This window comes from Diabrotica virgifera, chromosome 3, assembly GCF_917563875.1.
Source record: "Diabrotica virgifera virgifera chromosome 3, PGI_DIABVI_V3a".
Taxonomy (NCBI): Eukaryota; Metazoa; Arthropoda; class Insecta; order Coleoptera; family Chrysomelidae; genus Diabrotica; species Diabrotica virgifera.
In genome coordinates this window covers 252,741,762-252,767,673 of record NC_065445.1, presented here as the reverse complement: position 1 = coordinate 252,767,673, position 25,912 = coordinate 252,741,762, and the positions used below count along the sequence as shown (strand labels likewise).

The following is a 25,912-nucleotide window of genomic DNA, read 5'->3' as shown; positions in this document are numbered from 1 at the left end:
AATTTTATTCAGTTGGTCTTCTTTTTGTCTTAGGCTACGGCAAAACAAGCGATAATTTACGGCACTGTAAAGCAGTACCTGTAGAATACTCTGGGCTAATTAGCAAAATTCATGGAAAAGTTATTTACCAGCAATTTAATTGCTGGAATCGAATTATAAGATCCTATATATTAATAATATAGGTATGCAAAGTCCGCAGATAGTGTGCTACTTTTTTTATAAACAAAATGGCGCCGACAAATCGTATTTTTTTCAATTATTGCTCTATAACTCCGAAGATTTTAACTTTACAACAAAAACACTCAAATAAAAATTCACCGCAATTAAATTCTCCATAGAGATATGTTTTCACAATTTGCTCCGACGAAAATTTTCCTCGGAAAATGCGGGTTTTCCCAACAAAATCTCTAATTTTCAAATAAAGTTTTAGGTAAGTAATTATTAATTAATAATTAAATAACTTAGTGACATCAAAGCTTTCTTGGTATAGATTGTAATTCCAGAAGCTGGTGAAAATTAAACGAATATTTTAGGAACAATTCAATTGTTAATTAACAATTTATGATCGCAATAATAACCAAAATAATCATGATACATTGATCAAACTTATAAAGATAATAAAGATGAGATGCTTATTTAATATTTTATCGACAAAATATAAATTTTTCTTTTTTTTTGCATAATCTTTAAATTTTGAAAAAAAAAATAGTTATAATACGCTGGTCTAATTAGTAAAGTACAAAGAAAGGTTATTTACCAGCAATTTTATTGCTGGAATCGAATTATAAGATCCTATATATTATTCATATAGGTATGCAAAGTCCGCAGATGGTGTGCTACTTTTTTTATAAACAAAATGGCGCCGACAAATCGTATTTTTTTCAATTATTGCTCTATAACTCCGAAGATTTTAACTTTACACCAAAAACACTCAAATAAAAATTCACCCCAATTTAATTCTACATAGAGGCATATTTTTCCCGATTTGCTCCGATGAAAATTTTCCTCGGAAAATGTGGGTTTTCCCAACAAAATCTCGAATTTTCAAATAATTTTTTTGAGCCAGTAATTATTTATCAATAATTATTTAGCTTGGTGAAATAAAAGCTTGCTTGGTATAGATTATAAATTCAGAAGCCGGTGAATATGAAACGAATACTTTAGCAACAATTCAATTGTTAATTAACAATTTACAGTCGCAATAACAACCAAAATAATCATGAGACATTGATCAAACTTAGAAAGATTATAAAAGTGTGATGCATATTTAATATTTTGTCGACAAAATATAAATTTTTCATTTTTTTGCATAATCTTTAATGTTTAAAAAAAATTGTTATAAACAAATTAACATTTCTCAGAAATTGTTTATTATATTCTAATTTTAAAAATACTTAAAATGCGTATTTCATAGGTCTTGAAAATGAATGCTTTAAAAAAAATTTCCAACCATTTGCAAAAAAGTTCTGAAACAGCAAAGTAAATATACGATTTCTCCGTTGTTTATAATTTGTTTTAATTGTTTCAAAGCTTAAAAGTGAGTCTATGGTACAATCTAATTACTCACAAAGAATGTCAAAAATTAGTGCAATGGTTATATTTTAATCAAAGATTAAAAATACTTTTTTTGTAATTTTTAGCGCAAAAGTAGGCCTGATACAGAGTCGGAGCTAAAATGTTCACTCGAAGCGACTGACACGCAGCATACATTATTTATTAAAAGTGTAAGTCGCGCGGCCGCCGGTCGTCGCTCCGAGTGAAAATTTTAGCTACAGTACTGTATTATTCTACTTTCGCGCGTGTAAATTACAAAAAAATATATTTATAATCTTTAATTAAAATATAACCATTAAACTTCTAATTAATATTTTTTTGTAAATAATTAGCTTGTACTTTAAACTCACTTCTACGCTTTGAAAGAATTAAAAAAAAATTATAAACACCGTAGTAATCGTATGTTTATTTTGCTATATCATAACTTTTTTGCAAATGGTTGCAAAAAAGTTTTAAAGCATTCATTTTCAAGATATTTGAAATGCGCATTTTAGTTATTTTTTAAAATTATAATATAATAAAAACTTTCTGAGAAACGTTAATTTGTTTATAACTATTTTTTTAAACATTTAAAGATTATGCAAAAAAATAAAAAATTTATATTTTGTCGGCAAAATGTTAAATAGGTATCTCATCTTTATAAGATTTCAAAGCTTAATCAGTGTATCATAATTATTTTGGTTATTATTGAGACTATAAATTATTAATTAACAATTGGATTGTGGCTAAAATATTCGTTTAATTTTCACCAGCTTCTGGAACTATAATCTAACCCAAGAAGGCTTTTAAGTCACAAAATTATTTAATTATTGGTAGATAATTACTTATCTAAAACTTTATTTGAAAATTAAAGATTTTGTTGGGAAAACCCGCATTTTCCGAAGAAAATTTTTGTCAGAGCAGATCGGGAAAAACACGTCTATATGCAGAATTTAATCACGGTGAATTTTTCCTCCTCCAGAGCTTGTCTCCACTGTTCCAGTTTTTGTTCTAAGTCTCTTTCACTATTTCCTATTAACACTACATCATCAGCATACATTAGGTACCATGGAATACTAACCTGTAGTTTCGCTGTTATCTGGTCCAAAACTAATGAGAATAAATAAGGACTAAGCACCGAGCCTTGGTGCTTAGTCCTTATTTATTACCAATATTTTTAAGTAATATTGGTAATATTGTTTAATGCGCCATTTTGGTTTTAGCTTGAGATTTTTCAGGATGTAAAGAAAATAAAAACACAAAATATGAAAAATGCAGGCATTTTCTGATACCTTTAAAAGCACCATCAATACATTAAATTTATTCAGAACATCTTTAACATAAATTTTGGCTTTTATATTAAAATTTGATTTTTTAAATTAGCATATTTTTTTTTCAAATAGATCATAAAAAAGGAGCGCGTGTGTGTTTTTTAAAGGTGGAATATCCATATTTGACGATAATCTGAGATGCGTTTATAAATTTCACATCAGGTAATTTTGTTTAAGTCCTTTATGTATTTATATAAAGTTAAATACCTTATAATATGATGTCAAAATAGTTTACTTTTTGGTTTTTTAGTTAGTTTACATTCACCATAAAGGTGTTAAAAATATAGGTATAAAACATAACCAGTCCGACTCTTTGAGCTACCATTGCACGCAGGCGCTTTTTATAGTCGCTTCAGTTGTCTTATGCAACGCTTGCGAAACGGTGTTGCTTAAACATAAGTTGCCTAGGCAACGTCAAGACAACTCAAAAATCGTCCACCAAATTAGTGCAGAATAGGGCCGTCTTCTAGGCAATAACAACGTTGTAACAAAACGTTGCCACGCGGTAGACAACGTTGTCGCGTCGACAAATTGCTACTTGGGTTGTGTCCGGCCAATCTTAATTTCAATTTTGCAACTTCTTGTCTAACATCCCTAACTTTTGTTTTCGCTCTTATCGACTCCCTTTTTATGTTTCCCTTTTTATCCATTAGTATTATGTACAACTATCTAACTCTAAACCTTCGGAATAAGACCCTGAAGTTTTTTCAGTGTCGAATATATCAAGCGTACCTGATATCGTGTGATTTCAGAGATTCAAAAAACATTTTTATTAATGAGAACAATTTTCACTTGTCCACAAATATTTTTAAGCTTTTATCTGAATTCTGAACATCTGAATTTTTAAAAATAAATTAAAAAATATGAAACAATCATTAATTTCAGATAATTTAAGAAAAATACTCTAAAGGGTGTCCAAAAAAGTATGCAACTTATTTTTGAATTAATGTCATTGTGCTCATTGATGTTTCTGATAAATAAACATTACAAGTATTGTATACATTTTTGCACTTTTAAATTCATACCAATTTTCCCCTTTTGCAGCAGCAGCGGTAAAGAAAGGTCGAAGGGCCGACAGAACACCAGCGGTTCCCAATCATCGTCCACCGGAGGCGGCAGCAGCAAGAAGAACGTCACCTTGCTGGCCCGCTACTGCAGAGAGCACGTGCCGAGAAGCTGCGACCACTCTCTCTTGGGGAACGCGACCAGATTCCCCAGACCGTGCACGCTGGCCGAGAGCTTTCTCACCTCCGGGGACAGCCTCACTTTGGAATTGAAGTTGGCTGATTCTACGGCCTTGAAGTGAGTACGTTGTAAAATTGTGTTACATTATAGATAGCCAATCTCTAAGCGAACATCAAATATGTTAGATACAATGTTTTACGACCGGACGTACTGGAAATATAAATCAAAATAACGAGTTAAAATATATTTACAGTTGCTGTAGACGTATTATGATGGTTGTTGGGGTGGTTTCCCCTTCTTTTAGGGTCGATTAACAGAAATACACTTAGTTACCCATCTATGCTTTATTAGTTCATTGAATACAATAACGCGTATTCAGCTGGTGACGATATCTGACTGACTCAATTAAAATTAATAATATATTGTCGCGTTATTTGGTAGGTATATACCCTTTTTATAGATGCGTGTTTTGTTTCTATGTTTTTACTTCAGTTCAGTTTGTAAATACGGGTCTAGGACGTTTCATCGCCGCCGATTCGATGCCGCCGTTTCGATACCGCCAGTTCATCGCCGGCCGATTCATCGTCGGATCATTCATCGCCGGCCGATTCATCTCCAGTCAGTTAATCGTTATCGGATATAGGTATTTCCGCATTTTCGACAGTTAAATTTATTTTTAGTATTAATTAAGAATTCTAGGAAATGACCATTTTCGTTACAATACAATCTTTTAATAGACTTTTAATATTTTATAATATAAAATATATTATAATGGTAATCTTTTAAATTTCACGGTCAACATTTCCAACCACGAGAAACTGTTTCTTAAATTCGAAAAGAACCCAAAATTTCTGTACAAAAATTTAGGGGAAGTAGAACAGTAAATAATAATATTTTTTATCTTTTGAATTGTCAAAAGTTTTGAACTGAATTTAACGTCGTGTCGTGTAATCTCCCATAATACAAACGCAACTGACTAACTGGCGATGAAACGGACGGCGATGAAACGGATGGCGATGAAATGGACTGGCGATGAACCGGCGGCATCGAAACGGCGGCGATGAACCGGCGGCGATGAAACGTCCCATTCCGTGTAAATACAATATCATAATATGTTTTATGCTTAATCAGCGGAATTCTCTGGGGCAAAGTCGCCGAATGCGTGCGTTCTACTTACATTGTAATACATCGATATATTACATAACCTAAACAATCGTATTAAACAATAATTAATCCATTTTTATTAACCCTTAAACGCCCAACCTTTTTTAGGTTCCATGTACGTCCAAAGGTGGGTAAAAAATGTCCACCTCGAAAATAGCTAATATATTTATTGAGAGTTGTTGAAAATGGATTAAACTTAAGAATCTTATGCTTAATAAACACAGCATCTTCTAAAATATTAATATAAACAATTTACAAACCTTACAACAAAATTACAATGTACATCAAAATTAACATACCAGTAAAAGCCAGTAATTCAGATTTGTCGATTTTCTCCATATTCTATCTTTCAGCCTCCTCATTGGCGGATAATTATGTAGATTATGTAATTATACATCGATAGTTATATGGATTATCTTCCTACCAACGAGAAATTATATAGAAACCTTTAGTAACAAGTTTTGCCAAGGGTGTACTTTTTATGCCGATCCATATTTAACTCAAGATGCTGCTTTTATTTTCAAAAATATTGGTAGAACCAAATTAACATTCGATAATGGGCTGTTTTTTAACAATAAATAATCTTGAAAAAAAAAATTGAAACACGTAATAAATATGTTACAAGCGAATACGCATTAGGTGGACATTTTTTACCCACCATTGGGCGTTTAAGCGTTAAAAGGATTTTACAAGTTTCTGAATACTAAATTAAATCCCGTTACAGTACCGTAAAACATAATCGAATAGTGAAACAATTTGTTTTTTTTTTTGTTTTAAAATACAATCTGTTACATAACAGGTAACACCAAGTATTTTTGTTAAACGAACATATTAAGCCAGAGTCGATATAGTGGACGTGCTACGTAGAAGGCGAACACTTTCGTATCGGCCGAAAAGGTGATGCCCACCGTTTTCTGGATTAACAAGGTGTGATCTATTTATCAGCTTTCTGGAAAGCGGAAAAACAGTCACAGGGCTTTTTATGCCGCATTATTTGACGCCAAATTTCAGAAAAACAGCTCCAATTCGGATGGAAAAAATTCTCTTCTTTTATGACAACATTCCAGCTTACACCTCCGCCGTCGCTATAGCCAAACTGGTCGAATTGGGCTGAGAACTGCTATCCCATCCACCGCATTCTCCAGATTTAGCCCTATACGACTTCTATTTGTTTTTGAACTTGAGAAAGTCTCTAGTCGGGCAGAAATTTAAGTCGAATGAGAAGTTAACAGCCGCCAAGGAAGCGTACTTTGTAGACCTCGAGAAAACATATATTTCAAACGGATTAAAGAAATTGGAGCATCACTGGGTCAAGCATATCGAGCTAGAAGGAGACTACATTCAGTTATTCAAAACTTTCGTTTTCCTTTGGAAGGCTAAGTACTCATCGGACCGCTCTAGTAATCACTAGTTTTTTCTTTAAATGAGCAACTTCGATCGGTTTCTTAGAGGCCTATATCTATTAGTAGGACTATGTGACGAGCTTCTGGATTTTGGATCTAGGTGACCTTCTAACGTCATTCTTTGGGATTTGTGCTCCATTTAAGATTTTTTGACGTTAAAATCGGAGATCTTGTTGCATTTCGACACCTTGTGTATTATTGTATACCAATGTGTTGCAGAAAATCTTTAGGTACCTGAGGATACGCCAAATTCGACAAGCTGTTATATCACCTTAAAATTCTTAAAGGCTTTCGTTATATTTTGCATAACATTCAACTAACTTTGAACAACCTGTTTTAGATGCTGCTTGCCATATCTTGTTTCTAAAGCTTGAACGAAATAGGTATGGGAAAGAAATTGCAAGACAGTTGCTACCTATTCTGGAAGCTACATTACTAAATTAATAAGCTGCTATTTTTTCTCAGTCCTGGCTTTTGCCACAGCTGCAGCTTCGAATTGAAAACATTTCACATGCTGTTTGACCATTGAGTGTGGGTGGTTTTAAAATTGTACTAATCCTAATAATTATGCCTTGTTCAACTCGGAAAGATGATTGTTTAGACGCGACTCAATTACTGAAACAATATTAAATCCGGGAGCTTGGGAACCAATTTTTCTTTCTAACTCAGCTGTTTGTCAATTTTTATTCCATTTTTTCTTTCGAAATTGCATCCCCTTGTTAATATTGTCTGTCCTGCCAATGTTTCTGATGTTGTTGCTTTTTGATCATCAGTGTCCATTAATTTTATTTTTCTTTGGAATTTCATGTCACTTATTTCTTATTTCCACGTATTCTTCCTTCTTTCTCTTCTTTCTTATTTCCACGTATTGTTCTGCTAGTTGCTGGTCTTATTATATTGGCTTCTTCCTGTTTATTGTTGTCGATATTATTTGCAGTTAATTTAAATAATACTATGTATTTAACATTTATTTAAATGAACTACAAATACTATGATTAATTCCTCTATAATTATAATAATATGTGTACAATATGCAGATTATATAAAATTAATTTATGGTTAGTGCAGTATATAGTTTACCATTACTTGTAATTACCACTATGGTGTTTGTAATATGTATAATAAATACATAATTAAACAAATAAATACACGGTAATTGAGAATTTCGTTTAGGTTAATTAATATTGTATATTTTAGTGAAAAATTTTGTTCCAAAATACAAAAAATAAAATAATAAAATAGACATTAAAATAAAATAAAAATGTATACCATTTTTATTCAGTTGCAATGCGAAGGCAAAACTGTCTTATTTTTCACTTAGTAGAGAAAGCGCAAACCAACACTCTAAATCGACGATTTTCGACTCTAATTGGAGTCATCATCAGAGAGGCGTACGCCTGCTGTTCTCTGCCCCAAGTGAAGAAACTCCGAGAGCTTATCCCCGCATTGCAACTGACGTTTATGGAGTAGGTGTACAGCGAAATCTGGCAACTAAAAGTCAAAGTTTTCAACCTAATAGAAATATTAAAAATATTGAAAAATATTAAAAATATTCCTAAATGGAGGTGTTACCAAGAAAATGGTCCAATAAGTTTTCAATTAAATATCTTTTAGGAATATTTTTAATATTTTTCAATATTTTTAATATATCTATTAGGTTGAAAACTTTGACTTTCAGTTGCCAGATGTCGCTAGACGCCTACTCCATAAAGGTCAGTTGCAATGCAGTGATAAGCTCTAGGAATTTCTTCACTTGGGGCAGAGAGCAGCAAACCTACGCCTCTCTGATGATGACTCCAATTAGAGTCGAAAATGGTCGATTTAGAGTTCTGGTTTGCGCTTTCTGTACTAAGTGAAAAATAAGACAATTTTGGCTTCGCATTGCAACTGAATAAAAATGGTATACATTTTTATTTTATTTTATATTAATTTTACTCCTTTGAGTAACATAGGTTCATTTTTCGTTGGAATTTACCTGCTGAACAGACGGGGCCGTGAACGGCAAGTTTTAGAATTCCCTCTTGTCTTCTTCGCTTCAGCATCCATCTGGCTTGCAATTTTTAGAAACCATGGAGGTGTTACCAGGAAAATGGTGCAATAAGTTTCCAATTAAATATGTTTTAGGAATATTTTTAATATTTTTAAATATTTTTAATATTTCTATTAGGTTGAAAACTTTGACTGACAAAATAGACACTAGTTTAATATCTGTAGAGTCAGCTCAGTATGCAACCAGTTATACGTTTCCTTCAGAACCGTAGTCGGTACTTGAGACAGAACCTCTTTGGGGAGAAGGACAGGATGTCAAGATGGTAGTAGAAGTTAGGTTAATGATAAGGATTGTAGCTTTGAAATATAATTGTAATAAAGTGCTAAATAAAGATTGTCTCAATAATTCTACATAGTGGCAGCGAACTTGCAAATACTCCGATGAATATTTGGCAAGTAGAACCTTCTTCGAAGAGCAGAAATAGAGTGAAATAATTCCAGGGATGGCAGAGAATCAAGCAGCGAGCCATGTGCTTGCCAACATGGCAACAGTATCAGCTCCTTCTGAGTTTAATTTCTCCCTTCTAGGATCATGGAATCAGTGGAAAAAGAGGTTACAAAGATATATGTCGGTTAGTGGTTTTATAAACAAACCAGAAGCTGAAAAAGTTGATATGTTAGTGTATCTAATGGGGGCAGAAGCAGAGGAAATTATAACTCAATTTAATCTAACACCCGCACAGCAAGTATATAGTATTATTATCGAGAAGTTTGACGCTCATTTTATACCCCAAAAGAACGTAATATTTGAACGATTCAAGTTCAACACACGTAGTCAACAGCCAGGGGAGTCAGTGGATGCATATATCACTGCACTCCATAGCCTGGCAGAGCATTGTAGTTATGGGGCTCTAAAAGATGAGTTAATAAGAGACCGCATAGTAGTAGGAGTTTTAGATGTAAAAGTAAGTGAGAGGTTACAACTCCAAAAGAACCTAACATTAGGGGAAGCTGTATTAACAGTCCGTCAAGCCGAGCTGCAGAATTCTCAAAACAGGATTCTTAGGCAAGAACGAGTACAAGAAGTAGCTACGGTCAATGCACACAGAGGTAACTACTGGTCACAATCACAAGCAGAACCAAATAAATATGTTATGCCTTTTCTTGTTGATACAGGTGCTGATGTAAGTTGTGTCTCTAGAAATATGTTGTCTGATTTCTACAAAAATTAAATGTATGTTTGCCAGGAGTCCATAGGGGGCCCTGATAATAAAAAACTAGAAATTGAGGGTAAAATTGATGTTAATTTGACTTATAATGACAATATGTGTTCAGAATCTTTATATGTTGTAAAAAATCTAAAGGTGCCTATCCTTGGTCGGCCTGGAATTATAAAATTAAAAATGCTTAATATTAATAAAAATAGTTCACGTTATATTAATAACTTAGTATCTAAAAATATAAATGCATTTGGGGCAGAATCAGAGACCTACAGTGCTAGCAAGTACTCATTAGAAACGATAGCTGAGTCATTTCAAGGAATATTTGATGATATTGGGGAATTTAAAACAGAAATGAAACTTGAGCTAAAATCTAATGTTCAGCCATTTGCTCAGTCAGTACCACGAGTAGTTCCATTACCACTCATGCCCAAGTTAAAAGTTGAGTTAGACCGTCTACTTCAGTTGGGTATAATAAAACCAATTGAAGAACATACCAGGTGGGTAAATCCTATTGTTTGTGTACCAAAGGGTGACTCTGTTAGGTTGTGCGGAGATTACACAAAACTTAACCAAAGTGTATTAAGAGCTTATTTCCCACTTCCAAAAATAGAGCATACTTTGGCTCAACTGAAAAATTCAATAATATTTTCTAAGCTCGACACAACTAGTGGTTACTTCCAAATTAAACTGAAACCAGAAAGCCAATTGCTAACAACATTCATCACACCATTTGGTCGATACTTTTTTACACGTCTTCCCTTTGGAATTTCATGTTCTCCAGAATATTTTGCACTTAGGTTTTCTAAGATTCTTTCAGGTATGAAAGGGGTAGTCTTTTATATGGATGATATTTTAATCCATGCTAGTTCAGTCAAAGAACATGACGAAATTTTAAACCAAGTTCTAATAAAATTACACAGTGAAGGTATAACCCTTAATAAAAACAAATGTGTCATTGCTGCTAAGTCAGTCAAGTACTTGGGGCATATCATCACTACTTCTGGGGTTAAAATAGATCCTGAACGGGTCAGAGCAATTAGAGAATTCCCAGAACCAGAAAATAAAACAGAACTTTTAAGATTATTAGGTATGATTAATTTTGCTGGTAAATATATTAAAAACAAATCTGAAATTTTAGAACCTTTAACATCTCTTCTAAAAAAGGACTCAGTATTCTTATGGGAACCTGCTCAAATTCGAGCTCTAAATACTCTAAAAAAATGTTTAGAAAGTTCCCCAAATTTATCATATTTTGATGCGAACAAAACTATTGTTGTAAATTCAGACTCTAGTTGTTTTGGTATAGGAACTTGTCTGATGCAAGAAAATCTAGATAAATCTCGCGAAATAGTGGCATTTTCATCTCGATTATTAAGTCAAGTAGAGAGTCGATACGCGCAGATAGAAAAAGAAGCTCTGGCGATTACGTGGGCAGCTGAAAAGTTTGCTGATTATATAACAGGGGTCAAAGATTTGATTTTTGAAACAGACTCAAAACCCCTTGTTCAAATTCTACAGACGAAAAATGTGGATGAATTATCTCCTAGGTTGCAGCGGTTTCGGATGAGATTAATGCGTTACAATTATAAAGTAGTTTACATCCCAGGAAAACAGTTGGTTGTGTCAGACGCACTAAGTCGAAGTCCCATAAAAAATTCTGTACCTAGTAGTGATGAGTTGACAGGTATTGAAGTCGAGGGGTATGTTAAATCTGTAATCCGTAATTTACCCATAAAAGATCGGTTTATAAAGCAAATAATCGAGGAACAAAGCAATGACCCTGTTTTACAAATAATAAAACAATATACGTTGACTTCATGGCCAGAAAAGTTTAAAATTCCTGTGCATGTTTTGCCATATTTTCAATTCAGATATGATATATCATTTTGTGAAAATTTGTTATTAAAAAGTTCTCGAATTATTATACCAGCAGCTTTACAACTTAAATGTCTAGAATATATTCACACAGGTCATCTGGGGGTAGTCAAGTGCAGGGACAGGGCTAAATCTACAGTGTGGTGGATCGGGCTGTCTTCTCAAATAGAAAAAATGATTAGAAATTGTCCCAATTGTGTGGAAAATCGTGAAAATATAAAAGAAACTTTTTACAAAGAAGAATCATGTACAAGGCCTTGGGAAAAGATAGCGCTAGATCTTTTTAAACTGGATAAATGGTTCTTGGTTGTCGTGGACTACTACTCCAGATATTTTGAAATATTTGAGCTCAGTTCCATGACTGAAATCGTTATTACAAATCACTTGAAAGGTTTATTCTCTAGATATGGTATTCCGAATATTGTGCGTAGTGACAATGGACCACAATTTTCAACATTATTTAAGAAATTTGCTTCAAATTATAATTTTATTCATGTAACTAGTAGCCCATACTTTGCACAGAGCAATGGATTAGTTGAACGGGCAGTTAAGACTGCTAAAGAACTAATCAAAAAGAATAGTGAAGATATATTTTTAGCGCTCTTAGCCTATGGGGCTACACCTTTAAGGTGTGGACTTTCACCAGCAGAGCTGTTTTTCTCTAGAAAATTAAGAACTAATCTACCACAGTTGACATTAAATTTGGAACAATCGGTTGTTAAGGGGGGAGTGTCATTAAGAGAAAGGGAAAATAAGGAAAAACAAGCAGATAATTATAATAGTAGACACCGAGCCAAGGATATGCAACCTTTATATGTGGGCGATTCTGTCTGGATTATTGATATTAGGCAATATGGAAAGGTAATTGAAATTTGTGAAGAACCACGCTCTTATGTTGTTCAAACTAATAGTGGTCAATTCAGACGTAACAGATGGCATTTGGTCCAGGCACCTTACTATACTCCTGATACCAGTAACCAGTTAATTCCTAAGAAATTTGTTGACGGCAGCGACTTAGCAACTCCAGGCTTCTCCCACAAAGAAAAGGAGAATGAGAATATAAATAATTCCTCTGATACTTTAGAGACTATACATGGGAGTCAGAGTTGCGGAGTCGATGCTTCACCAAATAAAAGTGATGTCCAAAGTGAACACTTATCTGTACAGGAACCTGATCTTTTATTGAGGCCTAAAAGGAACATTAAAAAGCCAATTTACTTGTCCGACTATAGTTGTTAAGTTATGTATATTATGTTATGTATTCATTCTATATTTGCTGGGGTCCTGGAATTTTCATAGAGAGCTCTGTGGCTTACCTCATTTAAAAAGAGGAGAATGTAGAGTCAGCTCAGTATGCAACCACTTATACGTTTCCTTCAGAAACGTAGTCGGTACTTGAGACAGAACCTCTTTGGGGAGAAGGACAGGATGTCAAGATGGTAGTAGAAGTTAGGTTAATGATAAGGATTGTAGCTTTGAAATATAATTGTAATAAAGTGCTAAATAAAGATTGTCTCAATAATTCTACAATATCGATACACTTTTATTGGAATAGTGACATTTTTTATTAAAAAATATAAATAAAAACATGTAATTACAGACAAAGAATATAATTATTTTACAGAAACAGAAAATGTACACGAATCGGGATATTATTGTTTTCATAATATAAGCCTACAAATTAAGGGTGAACAGTTAGAAGAATTGAAAAAAAAATTATCTGAAAACAATATTTATGAATGAAAAGGATGTTAACGAGCCGACTTGTTACAAATTAAAATTGGGTTGTAGTGGATAATTTTTGATTATTTATTGAAGTATTATGTAGGTAGACTACCTGAATAGGCAAGAGACAAGTGCGACTCAGGATAGGATTAGGCCAATTAGCTCGCCCGAAAGACGGTATCTACTGAAGAACTTGTATATTAAAGAAAATTAATTAAAATAAGAACGAATACCAAGGAAGAGAACTACTGAGAGATAAAATATTAAGAAGAACGATAGAGGGCGCCAGGGAAGTATTAAATGAATACTTCGCCGAGTGACTTATACTACTGCACTTAACTAATATAGTTACTAGAAAGGTAGGATAATAAAACATATAATTATGTATAACCAAAATTTAATAAACTAGACCTATAACCCCTATATACAAATTTATACTATCTAACTAAGCGAACCTGACGTACTGGAATAGTATGCTCCGGTCGATAATGCAGGTTTTACAGTAGAAAAAAAATTAATTAAATTGAATAGACCAAGAGAGTTCATTGGTCTCAATAGGTATGTACATGAAAAACTGTATTATTAATGTTGTTAAATTATCAGTTGACGATCTCGTATCTGATTGGATGTGATAGACCTGAGTATAATACCTGATAAATGAAAAAAAAAGGCATAAAATAAGGAAATAAAACCATATATTATATTGAAAAAATAATATAGTATATAATAATATAGTATATAGTATATAAATGAAAAAAAATGTCATAAAATAAGGAAATAAAACCATATAGTATATTTTGCACAACAACTTTACAAGTTGGTTCTATAAACCTCAGACTATTTCTCATAAATGTGATACAAAGTGAAAAGATAAAATTTATTGGAAAGTATTGAATATTATAAAGTTAATAGGTTTTAGAAAAGTGAATTTATATTATATTTAGGTTATTTATTTAAAAGAATTGAAAATGTAAATTTAATTATAAAAACCTGTCGCTTCTACAAAAGTAGGGCGTGTTGCTTCTCCAAACTCCTCCAAGGATGATGATTGGAAATTGAAACATAAAAAAAATATTGACTATTCATGTATTGTACCCGCGAATGCATATTATGTCTGAAAATTTTCATTCATTTGCATTGAAGAACAGGCAGTCAAATTAACGTCTAAGAATTTGACCCAAACGATTGAACTAAAGAAAAGCGTGTAAAAAACTAATAATTATTACAAACACAGTTATAATAATTGTTTACATTATTTCCCGATTTTTTTGAATGTGGATATAAATTTTTAGAACAACTAGGTTTATTAATAGCTTTTTTAATTGACTCTACAGATTTAGTCCAAAAAGAGACATTTTTATAGAAAAATGTCTCTTATGTATGTAAAACAAGTTTGTGCTTGTCAAATTCATTAACATGACAGTGCAATTTTCGATTTCTACTATGCAATTATCAGTAGTAATTACACAAGAGCTCTTAAATTATCGAATTTTCCCGAGTGCCAGTTTGACAGTTTTAATTTCACGACCCGAAGGGGAGTGAAATTATGTCAAAGTGTCACGAGGGCAAAAATTCGATAATAATTTTAGAAATCTAATGCAATTTGCTGCGATTTTTTCATGAATAAAACTGTTCAAAATCAAAATTCTATTGTAATTTATTTATGTAAGTACAAATTAATACAATTAAACACACAGTTGTTATAAATATTTGACGGTTGAAAGTCATCACTTTTATAATTTTTAAAACATTAATTGTCATTAATGTCACTGAATGTATTTTTTGGTAACAACGAAGGGCATCTGACGTAATATATTTGACGACGGGATATTATCAAAAACTACCGGGTATAATATCACAAGAGAGTGAGAATAAATTGAAAATAATGCGACAGTTTTTCGAAAATTCGTTGTCTGGCAATAGACACGAGACCACGCAGGGCTCGAGTGGCTATTGCCCAATGACAACAAATTTGAGTAAAAATGAAGCATTATTTTCTTATTTATTCTTACTGTCGTGTGATATTCGTAAAATTATTTTTTAATACGTATATTATAGATATTTTCTTAAATATGACAGTTGTCAAAACTAGGAAACTGGTTGCCATTAAACAGAATCAATCTACTTAAAAAAATTCTATCGGTAATTTTCTACAGTAGATAATTCTCAGTATAATTTTAATCTGATTGGACAGAATTAAACACGTGATCAACTATCTTACTATACCATTGGAAGTTAAAATCATCGAAAAATAATCACTTTAATTTTTATTTCTGAAGCTTTCTATAGGTCAGAATCTCCTATGAATTAAATAATCGCTGCAATCAAGCGATATTGTCAAGTAGACAAGTGGGTGAGTGTAACTTTCGCTGTAATTTTTATTTCTGTAGCTTTCTATTGGTCTGAATCTCTATCAATGAAATTATCAACGCTATAAAATAGTTACCAAAATATCGCTTAGCATATATTTCAGCACACTGATCATTATTTTAATAAATTCTGTCATATTAAAGTAATAAAATTCCTCAAACTATAAAAACTGCTTTGAAGCCTTTCTAATATCGTTCAATAGATTTATCGACTCCTCGATATCTAACACCATTACTTCCTACAAGATCTCGGGATTAGAGCCTTAAAGCAAATATGGTACGACGTTTGCCAAAGTTGAAATAGCTCTAAAGTTCATGTGTCAAGAGGGTTACGACGTAAGCTTGTACATTATAAACTTAGACACATTTAAACTTTTGTACGTCTTTCAGTCTAATATTTCTTTAATCTGGACATTCAAAATTTGTTAACATATCTGCGAAGAACATTGGGTACATAACATAGAATGAGAAAAACTTTTAGATTTTCCTTTTAAGTTTGTGTTAAATTTAATTTGAAATAAATGATTTGAAATAGTGATGACACGAAAATAATTACTGAGAAAACAACAGAAAACAACCTGCAAAACATGAAAGACGCACCTTTACAATAGCATATTGATTTCGTGAGTTATAGGTCATGGTCTGAAACTGTTACTTCATTACTTTTTATCTGCAACTGTGGGATGTGGGATGTATCATCAAAGGCAATACATCTATGGTCATAACTTTTTGTCGGTCATTGACGATCTTCATCTGTGGTCTAAGAGCTAACAACGTTTTCGAGAAATCATTTTAAGACGGCTGATTCTTTCATATAGGGTGTCAATTTAAAAAGTTGCCACCCTTATAATTTGGTCCCTATAGAAAATCTAAAAATATACAAAAAACACGTCAAATTTATTTATGAGGGGGACATTTGAGGCGCTCAGAGCAACAGTGGCCTAACCCACATCCCACAATTTTATCAAACCGCTTTTTAAGATTCAGAGTGGCTCAAGCAACCATTACCTGAGCTACTCTGCATCTGAATATACTTAAATAAGAGATAACTTTAATGTAATAAAAGCGTTTTGGTAAAATTGTGGGATGTGGGTTAGGCCACTGTTGCTCTGAGCGCCTCATTTTATAGACCAGTTTTCAACTAAATTACACTAACCCTCTAGCGGGGGCGGACACAACCCCCAAAATCTTTCATGAAAAGAGGGGTTGAGTGATACCTCATTTTAAAGGTCGTTCGATTACCTTTTCAAAAATGCCACATACATTATATTTCTTTTCAGTAATTTTAATTTTTTTATAATTAATTTTAATAATTAAATATCGAGTTCAGAACTCCAAAATTTCTTTTTTTGGAGTATTGAACTCCAAATTGAATTTTTTTGGGGTGTAAAAGTGTTTAGAGTATTTTTTTGAAGTATTTTTGGAAAAATCAAATAAAACCGTAAAGATATTAAGTATAGAGTTCAGAACTCCAAAATTTTTTAGAGTATTGAGTCCAAGATTTTTCCAAAAGTACTGAAAAGAAATATAAGTTGTGTGGTATTTTTGAAAAGGTAATTTAAAGACCTTCAAAATGAGGTATCACTCAACCCTCCTTCCATTAAACATTTTGGGGGTTGTGTCCGCCCCCGCTATAGGGTTGATGTAATTTAGTTGAAAACTGGTCTACAAAATGTCCCCCTCACAGATAAATTTGACATGTTTTTGCATATTTTTAGATTTTCTATAGGGACCAAATTATAGGGGGTGGCAACTTTTTAAATTGACACACTGTATATTGTTCCCTATACTTCCTCGAACACCGTACCGGTCATCTGGCTGCTGATACAGGTTGCGTTCATTACTGCGCAGCACACCTGTACAGGTAAACACAAAATCAGGGTGATTGATTAGTGTGAAAAAGCTTAGTAGATCCGCTATAGATAGCAATACCTAATAGATAGCAATAAAAGTTAATAACAAATTGTAGCTAACTTCGCGCTTCACATTACAAAATTAGTTAGAATGTTACAGGGTGTTCGATAACATAGTGGCAGACCAAACTTTTGTTTTTTTAAATGGAACACCCCATATTTTATTTTATATTCGAAATCTTCTTAACTTCCCCATCACAACAATATAGAAGTTTGTTATGTTATACAGGGTATTTACAAAGTTATAACCAATGTTCTATGAAAATCGTAATAAGTTCAGCTCCCTGTATAAATAAAAATAAGCACAATAGCAATGGTTTATTGGTGCCATATTTTTTTGTTAGTTGTCAAAATTTATAAAAATGGTAGATATTGCTAATTTTCTTTATATCGAATACAGGGTGAGTCAAAACGCAGGTACATTATTTTCACAGTAATTTTCACTAATATCCAAGATGTCCATTTTAAATAGAACACCCCATTAATAACTTGCTCTGAAAAATGAAAATGTCTCGAAAACTGACAAATTTAGGCATAGGAAGTATTATACAACAATTAAAGTACACTAATGATATTTTTCTATAGTAATATAAAATGCAGGGTGTTCCATTTAAAATTTCTGAGAGAAGAATGTACTTGCGTTTTGACTCACCCTGTATTCGATATAAGGAAAATAAGCAATTTCAACAATTTTTAAAAATTTTCACAATCAACAAAAAAATATGGCACCAATAAACCATCGCTGTTGTGCTTTTTTTTCTTTGTACAGGAAGCTGAATTTTTTCATAACGATTATGAACGATTTTCATAAAAAATTGGTTATAACTTTGTAAAAGCCCCATATAACATAACAAACCTTTATATTTTTGTGAAGGGGAAGTTAAGGGAATTTCGAATATAAAATAAAATATAGGGTGTTCCATTTAAAAAACATAAGTTTGGTCTGCCACTATGTTATCGAAGACCTTGTAACAATCTAACTAATTTCGTAATGTGAAGCTGAAAATTGGCCACAATTTTTATTATTAACTTTTATTGCTATCTATTACTACAGCGGATCTACTGAACTTTATCACACTCATCAATCACCCTGTATATTGAATTTAAACTGAATTTAATCTATATTTGAGTGTCATATGCAGCAGCATAACTTATTAAATTACTTATTAAATTTCTTAAGGTAGATTACGCAATTTGCAATTTTTTTTTAATTTTGCAATAGATTATTACTGATTTTTATTTGACTTTATTATGTTTTATTTATATTGACGATTTGTATAATTTTAGTAAATTGTATTTGTTATTGTTTTTATTTATGAGCTTGTAAACTCATTATATTCTTGTAAGCTTTGTCTATAAAATTGTTAAATTTTTCATGACAATAAAGCATATTTCTATTCTAAATTATTTTAGGAGGAAAAGATTTTTTATCATTACTTTTTAGACCACAGAAATGTCTGGCAATTACAGTTCATATTTCTAATAATATTTAAAAAGTACCTACTGACAAAAACATTTTTCGTCTCACAATAATAATTTTAAATTCGATATGTTTACCTGTACAAGTGTGCTGCGCAGTAACGAACGCAACCTGTATCAGTAGCCATATGGCCGGTACGGTATTCGAGAAAGCATAGGGAACAATATTATATGAAAGAATCAGCCGTCTTAAAATGATTTTTTTTTTTTCGACGTTGCTAGCTCTTGGTCCATATGCGCTATTTATAGCCCTCGAATATACCCAGGGATCTGTCGATGGATCTGAATCGGTATTGGAATTTTCGGGACGTGTTTTCATAGGTTTGGAATTATTCGCCACGTTTATACAAGGCTAATATACAGGGTGAGTTTTATGTATGGAGTCCCTCAATTATCTCGGAAAGGGCTTGCACGATTTTGATAGATTTTGGTGGTAAAGGTTTTCTAATACGGCCGATATTATAGTGATACATACATTGTTGTCAGATCTTCAATTTTTCTGGAAATCTATTGAACTTTCTTATTTCAAATAGAAAACTTTGTATATTTTTTACGTTTTGAAATCCATAAAAAATACTGATTATTTTTTATGTAATACTCCCTATACCTAAATGCCATAATATCGGAGTTATTGCTACATTTATTTAAAAAAAAAATTTAAACAAATTATAAAAATCAATTTTTTGGCCTGTGCAGATATTATTTAAGATTCTTTGGATCATTGGGAACAAAAAAGGTCTTTTATAATTTTTCTCTTAAGTTAACCGTTTTCGAGTTGTACACAATTTAAAACTGAAAAAACGAAAAATGACTATTTTCAAAGTTCAAAAATACAAATAAAGTATATTAATTTTGAAACAACGAAGTGCCTAAATTCAAGTTTAAACCTTATTCTATCAGACACCGATAAGTAATTTGGGTTTATTTTATCTTAAAACATTGTTTTTTAGTTGTAAATGTAGCCCGATCGACAGTCCTCTCAAATGCGCTTCATTAACAATTAAAAAAAATGTTCTATAATAAAACGTGCCAATAATTATTATGAGGATTTGATAGAAGAAGGTTCAAACTTGAATTTAAGTACTTCACAATTTCAAATATTGTATTTCTTATTTGCGTTTTTGAACCTTGAAAATCGTCATTTTTCGTTTTTTGAGTTTTAAATTGTTTACAACTCAAAATGATTAACTTTTGATAAGAGAAAAATTATAAAAACCTTTTTTGTCCCCAATGGTCAAAAGAAGCTAAAATAATATCTACTTGGGCCAGAAAAAGTGATTTTTATATTTTGTTTCAATTTTTTTTTAAATAAACGTAGCAATAACCCAGAAATTATGGTATTTAGATATAGGGAATATCACATGAAAAGTAAAAGTATTTTCTTAAGGACTTCAAAATGCAAAAAATATACAGGATATTTCATTTGAAATAAGAAAGTTCATTAGATTTTCAGAAAAACTGAAGATCTAACAACAATGTAATTAAAACTATAGTATTGGCCGCATTAGAAAACCCTTACGGACCAAAATCTATAAAATTCGTGCAAGCCGTTTCCGAGATAATTGAGGGTTTCCATACATAAAACTCACTCTGTATATGCCTTGCTTAATCTTAACCTATCACTATCACTACTACGAGTAGGGTTGGAAAGGAGTATACTGCGTAAAGTAAACTACAAACGAAACGACTATCCCTCAGCTTTTATTTATCAACAATCCAACATAGAGGCCATAAGTGAGAGGGTAGTCTCTCTGAGCAGGAGTTATTCGATAAACACAATCAAACAGCAAAACTTCTGAGTCCAAAACATCGTCAAAACATCCTTCTTCAATGTATTCATCAGCCACCATAAACGCAAACCCTCTTCCCCAACAAAACTGCTAACCTCTGCCAGTAACGGACTCTCTGATGAGTACATCGACATCTTGTTTAACTCTGGAAACCTCTGAATACGATATCCTCTGCAGACACAACACTCTTAACATTGACATCGAATATCACTAGTGCTTTCACAACGAAACCATTGCCACCATACACAAAACGAACCACGCCCTGAAGAGGTAATGGACACCTAAAACAGGACACAAGGCACCGATTTAATGATGACAACAACCACACGCAGACCCAATCGATAATGAGGCCACTTTTAGACTTTTGGTCCTATCTCTGCGCTACATAAGTCTCAATGACTACAATCGTGGTCCTACAGGCAAACCTTAAATACAGTAAGTTAGCATCTGAACAACTTACTGTTGCTATGAGGGCGTTAATTGCCACTTTGATACAAGAGCCACGTTTACCAGAGTCAAACAAAAGGTCTTTCATGTGTTGGTAGAGAACTTGACTTGGTTTTGTCCGTCAGCAGATCTGTAGTAGTTCTGAGGACTGGTATATAATAGTTAATGAAAGATACACTCAATAAGTCAATAGACTGCAGTAGTGTAGAATAGATAGATAAATAGATAGGACTTATAGAAAGAAACAAAAGTTTCCCCAGAAGACGAAGGTGATTCTATGGAGCGAGGAATGGCAATGGAGTGTGGAGGAGAGGATACATCTTTAAACTTTATAGAATATATCAGAAATCATATATCGTAAAATATAAATATATGAAGATAGGACGTCTGAGGTGGGTAGGGCATGTAATGCGGATGGAACTAACTGGCCAGCTAGAAAAACGCTCCTTGATAGACCCATTACTCGGGAAAAAAGGAAGACCTAGAACAATAACATGGATGAGAATACCATGTTCCTGAATAACATGGATGAGAACATAACAAATATGGGAGAACGTGCTTGATGGAGGAAGGCCATTAGTAGAGATGACTGGAGAGAAACTATTGAGGAGGCTAGGACCTACACAGGGTTGTAAAGTCACTGTAAAGTAAATGATCATTGGTTAGCCTGACTTGCGTAGCCAGGAAAAATCTTCCTAAGCAAGTTTTTTGTTTGGATAACAGTGCGAGACATTCTCGAGTTTTAGAGCTCTAAGTAAGGTACAATGTGGTCCCATGGTCAAGTAGAATATCGATTGTGTCATATTCAAAAAAATAGATTTTAATTGTTTCTGGTAAATACATGTTCAAATTAATATATTTACCTCTAGCTATTTTCTAAAACATGAAATAACTTGCGTACACCACATTTGCCGTAACCCTACATAACTACGAGAACTTCGAGAAATTCGAGATGGCAGTTACTGCGTTTTCTTCCTCTAAATAATGGAAATAATGGAGACATCTGGTGGAAATTCAGAGCTGAATCTTGTCATGCATATTTCTAGGATCCTCTGGAATTTCCAATGCCTCTTTCTTATTCTAGACTTACCCGTCCGTAAACCAGTAGCGGAATATAAGAAGCTATTATTTAGTTTCTCGTTTATATATATCACATACACTATATATTTTAACATAAAAATAGTATGTTGGAAATAAGACTTATGTAGGATAAAACGTTTAATATTCTTGAAAAATATATTTACTAAAGTTTATTGGGCTTATGGTAGGGGAGCAAAGTATGCTAAATGTGCAGTCACTCGAGCATTATGGGGACCTATTGGGTTGTGAAGAGTAGGTCCTAAAACCAAAAAAAGTTAGGTAAAGTTTTCCATTTTAGTGGGCGCTTGCCATTTTTTAATTTAATTTTCCATTTCCAACAATCGTTTTTTCCGATTATATCGTTGTCTATCCATAATTCGAAAAAATGTTTCGAATAAAAGTTACCTATTTTTACGTAAGCAATCCAAATCTGTAATAAAAAATGGGGGCTCCTATTTAAGATTTTAAAGTAACCCCCACCCCACCTCCATGGGGGTCGAGTTTGGTGCCATTCGATAGATTTTTCAAAAATATTGAATAAGTGTATCTTGCAGTTTTTCGATCTGATGTTCATTTCGCGAAATATCGCGGAATTCGTATTTAAAATATTAAATTTACCCCCCACCCCTCTCCGTGGGAAGTAGTTTTTGGTATCATTCGAAAGATTTTTAAAAAATATTCAGCACATATTTTTTAGTTTTTTGATCTGTCATTCATTTCGCGAAATATTCGCTTTTTTGTTGTGAAACTTTGGGACTCGCCCATTTCCTTACGCCCGGCTCAAATCGTCAGATTTTTGAAATATATACTCTTTTGCACGTACTTAACTTACCTTATCTTAATCTGACAATTTGGAATCTTTTTAACGATAGATTTTTATTTTCGGGCCCCCCTTAACGAACTCCCCTGTGTTAAGAGCCAATATATGGTAGAGGTACATCTGCAGGGTACCAGATTTCTCCCCATATAATAATCTGACGCGCTCGAGTAACTGCAAAAATCCCCGCTTGGGCTCCCCTACCATTAGGCTCATAAAAGAGATTGTCTATGATATTGAAATTTTTTATTCACTTTTTTTCAACGTTTCGGTAGGATATATATGCCCTTTTCAAGAATTTTACTTGCCAAGCGTGCAAAAGTTGGTTGCGAACAAATACACAATTAAGTGTCACAACTAAAACAATAATAAAAACGTAGGGCAGACCCCCTAAGTCGTAACGTTTAGAATATATTTTAAAATTAGTATAGTGTTTGTTGGTTTGGTTTATCATTTAAACAATGAATTGTTTCTACATTATGTAGAGGCGTTCTGAATTTATCTTTTGTGTATTTTATCATCATCATCATCATCATTGGCTCGACAGCCCTTTCTGGGTCTTGGCCTGTTCCAGGATTCTTCTCCACTCTGATCTGTTTCGTGCTTTTTTTCTCCGGTTTTTTATTTTTAAGGTTTTTATATCATTTTCTATTTGTTCTAAATATCTCAGCTTCGGTCTTCCTCTTGTTCTTTTTCCTACTGGCATCTGTTTGAATATTTTGTTTGGTATTTCGCCTTCTTCCATTCTTTCTACATGTCCCATCCAACGCAGCCGTCCTATTTTAATGAATGTTATGATATCTGGATCCTGGTATATTTCGTATAGTTCAAAGTTGTACCTTCTTCGCCAAATTCCATTTTCTTTTGTGCCCTTATATATGTGTCGCAAGATTTTTCTTTCAAAGGTGGCTAGCAATGTTTCCTCTTTTTTAGTGAGTGTCCAGGTTTCTGAGCCGTATGTGAGTACCGGTCTTATTAGGGTTTTGTATATTTGGCATTTTGTTTTCCTTGCGACGTTGTCTGATCTTAGTTGCCGAATTAAGCCATGATAACTTTTATTGGCAATAAATATTCGCCTCTTCACTTCCTCTGCTACGTTATTATCAGATGTGACTAGGGATCCCAAGTATGTAAAGTTTTTTACCCCCTCAATGTTGTATTCTGCTATTGTTATATTTTGTGGCTGCCTTATTTCTGTATTTTTACTTACCTGCATATATTTTGTTTTGTTCTGGTTGATTTTCAGGCCACTATTTTGTGCAGCTCGTTCTATTTGATTGAATGCCTCTATCATTTCTCTTCTTGATCTTGCGATTATGTCAACATCATCTGCAAATGCTAGTATTTGCACGCTTTTATTAATTATTGTTCCTCGAGTATTGACTGTTGTGTCCCTCATTATTTTCTCGAGTACAATGTTGAACAAGATGCAGAGCGTCTCCCTGGCGTAGTCCCTTTTTCACATCTATTGTTTCCGTTAGTTCGTTTTGTATCCGGATTTTACTTTCTACTTTTAGAGATTCTTTTATCAGTTCTATTAGTTGTGTTGGTATATTAAATTCTTTCATTGCTTTTATTAAGAATTCTCGGTTTATATTGTCATATGCGCTTTCGAAGTCTATGAAGAGATGATGTGTGTCGATGTTATGTTCACTTGTTTTTTCAAGGATCTGTCGCAGAACAAATATCTGGTCTATTGTTGACTTCTGTCTACAGAAGCCACTTTGGTACCTGCCAACTATTTTTTCAGCGTGTGGTCTAAGTCTTTCATAAATGACGTTGGACATTATTTTGTATGCTGCATTCAGCAGCGTGATTCCACGGTAGTTTCCACATTCTAACTGATTCCCTTTTTTATGTAATGGTACAATAATACCACTATTCCACTCCGCTGGTAGCTGTTTATTTGACCATATCTTTGTTATCAATACATGTATTGTTTTCTGTAGTGCGTCTCCTCCTTCCTTCAGTAATTCCGATGCTACTTGATCCGATCCCGGTGATTTATTGTTCTTTAATTTGTCTACTGCCGTTCTAATCTCGGCTATTGTTGGTGGACTCTTTTCTCTGTTGTCTGCTTGGTCTAATGGTATATCAGGGTTCGTCTCACTCCCATCTCCTTCAAGCTTTTCCGTAAAATGTTCTGTCCATCTTCTTAGTATCTCTTGCTGTTCTGTCAATATATTACCTTCCTTATCTCTACACATCGTCGTTCTCGGTTTGAAGTCTTTTCTGCTTTTGTTCAGTTTCTGATAAAATTTTCTTGTCTCTGTCGATCTACTTAGTTCTTGCAGTTCCTGAAATTCTTTGTTCATATATTCTCTCTTTTTTCTTCGGTGAGTTTTCTTTTCTTCTCTGCGTAGTTGTTTATATTCTTCCTCTGCTTGTCGGGTTCTGTGCCCCTGTTGCATCAGTAAATATGCTCTGTTTTTTCTGTCTGTTATAATCTGACATTCTTCGTCAAACCAGTCATTCGTTCTTGTTCTTCTTTCTTTGCCTTCTATGCCTAACACTTCTTTAGCTGTCTCTTTTATGATTTCTCTGCACTCTTCCCACTCCTTATTTGGGTTTTCATGTTTTGGTCTGTTT

General features: G+C 33.1%; 1 protein-coding gene across 1 annotated transcript in view; it reads left to right on the top strand.

Annotated features, from left to right (window-relative positions):
• LOC114337570 (uncharacterized) overlaps positions 1-25,912 on the top strand; it is a 255,111-nt gene that overhangs the window by 139,968 nt on the left and 89,231 nt on the right. The window contains exon 6 of the mRNA XM_050647708.1: positions 3,909-4,166. Within this exon, the coding sequence (XP_050503665.1) occupies positions 3,909-4,166 (258 nt within the window). The remainder of the gene's footprint in view (positions 1-3,908; positions 4,167-25,912) is intronic.